We start from the raw sequence: 6,074 nt of genomic DNA on the forward strand, positions 1-6,074 counted from the left end.
TTCTAAAACACATCGATATCATACAAAATTTATCAAAATATGCAACTCTACAGTCGCCACATGTCACACCTCCTTTTTACACCAGAGGGGGATATAAGAGAGTTTTTCCAATTAAAGTGACATAAATCGAAATGGGATTATTTTATTTATTTAATTCAGAGTCGCCACTTGGAATAGTTTATTTGGTGTCCTAAGTCACCGGTTTATTTTAAAATCCCAAGTCGAGGAAATTTGGCTTTATTTAAAAGTCTGCGAACCAGAAATTCTAGATAAGGAATTCTGTTAACCCGGGAGAAGGTGTTAGGCATTTTCCGATTCTGTGGTTCTAGCACGGTCGGTTAAACAATTAATAATGGCCTAATTATCTGATTAATACATGTTTTAAACCTATTGTGCATTTTAAACTTTATAGCCGCATTTTTTTAATTTAAACCGTTTTTAGGATTTATGGGATTATTTCTTGAACAAGTTATTTTGGAACACGCCGCGAACCACGCTACATGAAATGCACCCGCGATTCACGACATGTTTATTTTATTAATATTCGAAGTTGTTATGATCGGGTTACATGAAATGCACCCCCGAATTTGCAAATTAGGTATCATGACTATGCCACGGGAATCGTACCCATAGCCACGAATATTATAAAATGCGCCTAAAGCAAGCTACGGATGTTCGAAGGTATTTTCTATACTAAGTTAATATTAATGTGAGGGCCATAGCTTATGAATTTTTGTTTGTGTATGGCACACCTCAATTTTATTTTAAAAGGATTGTAGTCCACTAAACCAAGTTAAGGATACTCAAAATTTCAATCCTCATTTGAAAATCACTAAGAGGCTTTTGAATCAAGGACATGCTAAGGGTGAAAAACTAAGCCTTTTAATTATTGCTGAAAAGGAGTTTGGATCAACAATGGCCCATCACTCACTCATTTAAGGATAATCGGCCACTTTGGAACTATATTGGGCTAGAGTTTGGCCCAGAAGTGAAGAGGCTCAAAGACTCTTGTTGAGTCTGACTCAAACAGCCCATATTGGATTTGTATTTAGGCGGGCCCAGTTACTACATGTTTTCTAGCTGGTCCTGTCCACCTGTACGACCAAATTAACCAAATTTGCATACTCACAACAGTTATATTCGATTGCTGTTAAGTAAAAATCAGCATTCAAAGATCAAATGCTAGTTTAAAATTAATCGTAGAATTAGCAACACATAATAGCATGTGTTTATACTATGATTCTCAAAGAAAACTTCACAATTAAGGATCATGCTACTAGGTTTAATGCCCAGGCCCATTCGCCTGGTCCCAGACTTGCTCAAATGAGTCCCATGTTGGGCTTTGTTGCAAGTCTGGCACAATTCGTGCCATATTCAAACCATTATGCAGTAATAGTGCTTATTACAAAGAGGCCCTACTGCTATGAACCTATACTAATAATTAAACATAATTAAATTGGGCTCCAAATGGGGAGGGGTTTCCTCATGTTTTGCATGAGTGTGCTAATGCACAATTGGCTGACCATAGGATTGACCAACAAACCCCTGCTACCACACTCCCCAATTCAGACTCACAGCAAGTTAATCAATATGATAGTGTGACTGAGGAGGAAGACTTTGAGTCCTTAAGCTCTGAAGAGAATCTATCTGCACAAATGAAAGCTTTCCTTAAAGGAAAAGCCAAAGTTGCTGCTGATTTTCAGGTTCAGACTCAGAAATCAAAAAATAAGCCTAGCCAGAAAAAAAGGAAGACTATGAGAAACAGAAATGCAGGAATCAGTTTAAATGAGCCCCCTGATGATTCCCAGTTTTTGGGCCCTCAAAGTCAGGAAAAATTCAGACTTGATCATGTTGAATCCCCTGGTTATAGACACTCAGTCATAGCCAATCCCTTACTCTTACAACCTCTCTTAACCAATAAAGAACCGAGCTCTGATGGCAATGAAACAAATATGCCCACCAATGATAATCCTCCCAAATCCAAACCTCACAACTCCACCTCTGTCCCCCCAAGCACTCCCAGAAAAAACCACCTCTTAAGTTCCTTAGATATGGTCATGAAGGAACCCCCACTCAACAGATACACTCCACTGCAGGATGAGTATAGACCAATTGAGTCTGAGGATGAAAGTGCTGGAAATCATGATGATGATGATATTGCCTTTAATGATGATGATCATGAAAAAGAAGAACATTGTGAGTTGCTAATTGCTGCAGTTAATGATGAACCAAATAAGGAAACTGTTGCATCTGCCACCCTATCTGCCAGAAAAAATCCCACTCCAAGGCTTACCAGAAACAGGACTGCTAGAATCAGAAGCAGCAGTGTCCCACCAAAATACAACTCAAAACCCTCTTTCCAATGATTAGTACAATCATTTGGAATGCAAGAGGCATCAGGACCTCTGGAGCCATTGAAAGGCTCAAACTCCTGAAACAAATACATAACCTCTCTTTCATAGCTGTCCTTGAACCTTTCCTAGACAATTCTCACCTCAATTACTTTAAAATCCAACTTTCAATGCATCAAGTTGCTGCTAATGTTAATGATAAGAACTGGGTATTTTGGGATAAGGAATTCAATGCCAAGGTTTTAGATCATGATGAACGACAGTTGTCATTAGAAATGAAGCATGTTGAAAATGGCAATCTGTTCCACCTAACACTCATTTATGCAAAGTGTAAGCCAATTCTCAGAAGACCTTTGTGGGAAGTCCTTAGACACAAATCAACTACCTGTAATGTGCCATGGTGTGTCGTTGGAGATATTAATGTCATTGCCTCTGTAGAAGAAAAGATTGGTGGCATTTCATACCAAATGTCCAAAAGCCTTGATTTTCTGAGCATGATGGAGGACTGTGGACTTATGGATCTGGGTTTCTATGGGTCTAAAGTCACATGGTCCAATGGAAGGGGGAAATGTGCTGTTGTATGGAAAAGATTGGACAGGGGATTAGTCAATGATTTATGGCTAGAAGCCTTTCCTGCTGCCACAATTACTCATTTAGGTTCAGCGGGATCTGATCACAACCCCCTGCTATTGGAACTTCATACAAGACAGGATAATGGTAAAAAGTACTTCAAATTTCTCAACTGTTGGGTGGATAACCAAAGTTTTCTACCACTGGTTTCAGAAATATGGAACAGAGAAGTCAGAGGTAATCCTATGTGGGTGTTTCACCCAAAGCTGAAAGCTCTGAGCCATGCCCTAAGCCTATGGTCCAGAAAACAATATGGGGATATCTTCCAAAAAACCAAAGAGTATGAACAAAAGGTGAAGGATGCAGAGCTGATCTGACAAAAGGTGAAGGATGCAGAGCTGATCTGGGCCCAAACAAACAATGATGCTGACAGAATATCTCTCAATGAGCTCAAGGCTCAGTATGTTAGACATTTGAAGGTTGAGCAAGATGTTCTGAAACAGAAAACCCAACTGCAATGGTTTAAAGAAGGGGATGCCAATTCTAGATACTTCCACAGCTTAATCAGAGGAAGAAGAAGGAAATTATACATCCACAAAATCAAAAATGAAGAAGGTGAGTGATTTCAGGGTGATGAAAACATTGGGAAGGCTGCCTGTGATTACTTTCAACACCTTTTCACAAATCCTGGCTCAGTTATTAGAGAAGACTTGTTGTCCATTATTCCAACCATGATAACTAGTGAAGACAATGCCATACTCACCAGAGACCCATCTATGTTAGAGCTCAAGGACATTGTATTCTCCATGAATCCTATTAGTCAGCAGGACCTGATGGTATGAATGGGAAGTTTTACCAAGCCTGCTGGGAAGTGATCAAGGAAGACTTATTCAAGGTGGTGCTAGCATTTTTTAGAGGCAGTCCAATGCCCAGATATATGACCAATGCATGCCTTGTTCTCTTGCCCAAGGTTGAATTCCCTAACTGTCTCACATAACTTATGCCAATCAGTCTCAGCAGTTTCATCAACAAGATCATTTCCAAGGTCATCGGTTCAAGACTTGGCCCTATCCTTCCAAAGATAATCTCTGCAAATCAATCAGGCTTTGTTAAAGGCAGAAACATCTCTCAAAACATTATGCTTGCACAAGAAATAGTGCATGGTATCAAGAAGCCAACTATGGGATCAAATGTGGTCATCAAGCATGACATGGCTAAGGCTTATGAAAGAGTCTCCTGGAGTTTTACCTGCATTATGCTCAGGAGAATGGGTTTCAGTGAAATGATCATTGACATGATCTGGAGAACAATGTCCAATAACTGGTATTCAGTCATAGTTAATGGCACCAGATGTGGCTTTTTCCAATCTACAAGAGGCCTCAAACAGGGTGATCCACTTGCTCCTTCTCTATTCATCATAGGAGCTGAACTCCTATCCAGAATGCTCAACTTGCTGAATCATGATCAGCCATTTCATGGATTCTATATGCAGAAAAGGGGACCTCAAATTAACCACTTAAGTTTTGCTGGTGATATCATCATCTTTACTTCTGGGAGAAGAACATCCCTGAGGAAAATCATGTGGATTCTTAGCAATTATGAGAGCACATCTGGCCAACTCATTAATAGGCACAAGAGTCCTTTCATGACTGCTCCATGTGTTCTGCCAAGTGCAGTCAGAAGAATTCAAAGGGAGACAAGCTTCTATAGAAAAGATTCACCTCTCACATACCTAGGATGCCCTCTGTACACATGCAGAATCAGAATTATGTACTTCAATGGTCTTATCTCTAAGGTGCTAGGAAGAATCAAAGGCTGGCATGGTGTGATGACCCGGCCCGTCGTCACGTGAGTTACCGCCCCGTTTCCCCCATCTCATGTTTCTCTATGCTTCATTATCGGTATTTGAGGTGATCGAGTCGAATTGGATTGGTTTTAGATGGGAAATGAGACACTTAGTCTCTTTAAGGAAGACTTATTTTGGAAAAGTCAACCGGATGTTGACTATTGAGTTAGAGGGCTCAGATGTGATTTTCGGTGATTCGGTTAGCTTCAGGGGATGATTTGTGACTTAGGAGTGCGATCAGAATTGATTTTGGAGGTCCGGTGTAGAATTAGGCTTGAATTGGCGAAGTTAGTATTTTGGCGAATTCCGGTTGGTAGGTGAGATTTTGATCCGGGGGTCGGAATGGAATTCCGAGAGTTGCAGTAGCTTCGTTAGGTAATTTTGGATGTGTGTGCAAAATTTCAGGTCATTCAGAGGTGTTTTGGTTGGGTTTTTGATCAAATGCGTATTTCGGAAGTTCTTAAGAAACTTAGGCTTGAATCCGAGGTGATTTAATGGTTTTAGAGTTGGTTGATGTGTTTTGATGATTGGAACAAGTTTGAATGATGTTTTAGGATGTGTTGGTGCTTTTGGTTGAGGTCCCGGGGGCCTCGGGGTGATTTTGGATGGTCAATCGGACCAAGTTTGGCTCTTAAAAGTTGCAGGTTTTTAGCAGTTATTGCAGAGGGGATTTGGCTTTCGCGATCGCAGTCATTGGGACGCGTTCGCATAGCATTGGAAGCGGAAGCTTCGCGTTCGCGTGGTACAGCCCGCGTTCGCATAAGAGGATTTTGGGGCCAGCATATTTTATTCATCGCGTTCGCATCACATGAGCCGCGTTCGCGTAGGTTTGGAAAGTGAAGCATCGCGATCGCGGAGCCCCTGTCTCGTTCGCATAGAAAGTTTTTGAAGCCTTGGGAATTTTCTCATCGCGATCGCGAGCCTAGAGCCGCGATCGCGTAGAAGAAATTATAGCTGGACAGAAGGTTTTTTTGTAACATTTCATCCGCGAACCAAGTCCCATTTCCTCCATTGTTGAGTATCCTTGAGAGCTTTTGACGAGGTTTAAAGAGGGTTTTGACTGGGAATCGATTGGAGGTGAGTCCTATGGCTTAGAAACATCATTTTATTGAAGAATCAACCCTTAAATTCATGGAAATTTGAGTAAAATTGGAAGAACTAGGACTTGACTTTCGAAATGAAAATTTGGGATTTGAGGGAGCAGTTGAGCTCGGATTTTGGTAAATTTGATATGTATAGACTCGTGGCGAGACGAGGAATCCGGTGATGTGAATTTTGTAATTTTTCGAGAAGTGGGCCCGGGGCTC

At 40.9% G+C, this 6,074-nt stretch overlaps 1 protein-coding gene across 1 annotated transcript; it reads left to right on the forward strand.

The window, feature by feature from the left end:
* Positions 1-2,521: 2,521 nt before the first annotated feature.
* On the forward strand, positions 2,522-5,509 carry LOC109222035 (the record flags this gene model as incomplete). Its single annotated transcript, XM_019386444.1, has 5 exons — positions 2,522-3,158; positions 3,318-3,536; positions 3,618-3,757; positions 3,967-4,769; positions 5,412-5,509. Coding segments are annotated over exons 1-5 (1,897 nt in total), but the record flags the coding sequence as incomplete, so codon positions are not given.
* Between the last annotated feature and the right edge of the window lie 565 nt (positions 5,510-6,074).

The sequence above is a fragment of the Nicotiana attenuata genome, unplaced genomic scaffold (genome assembly GCF_001879085.1).
Source record: "Nicotiana attenuata strain UT unplaced genomic scaffold, NIATTr2, whole genome shotgun sequence".
In the NCBI taxonomy this organism is placed as follows: domain Eukaryota; kingdom Viridiplantae; phylum Streptophyta; class Magnoliopsida; order Solanales; family Solanaceae; genus Nicotiana; species Nicotiana attenuata.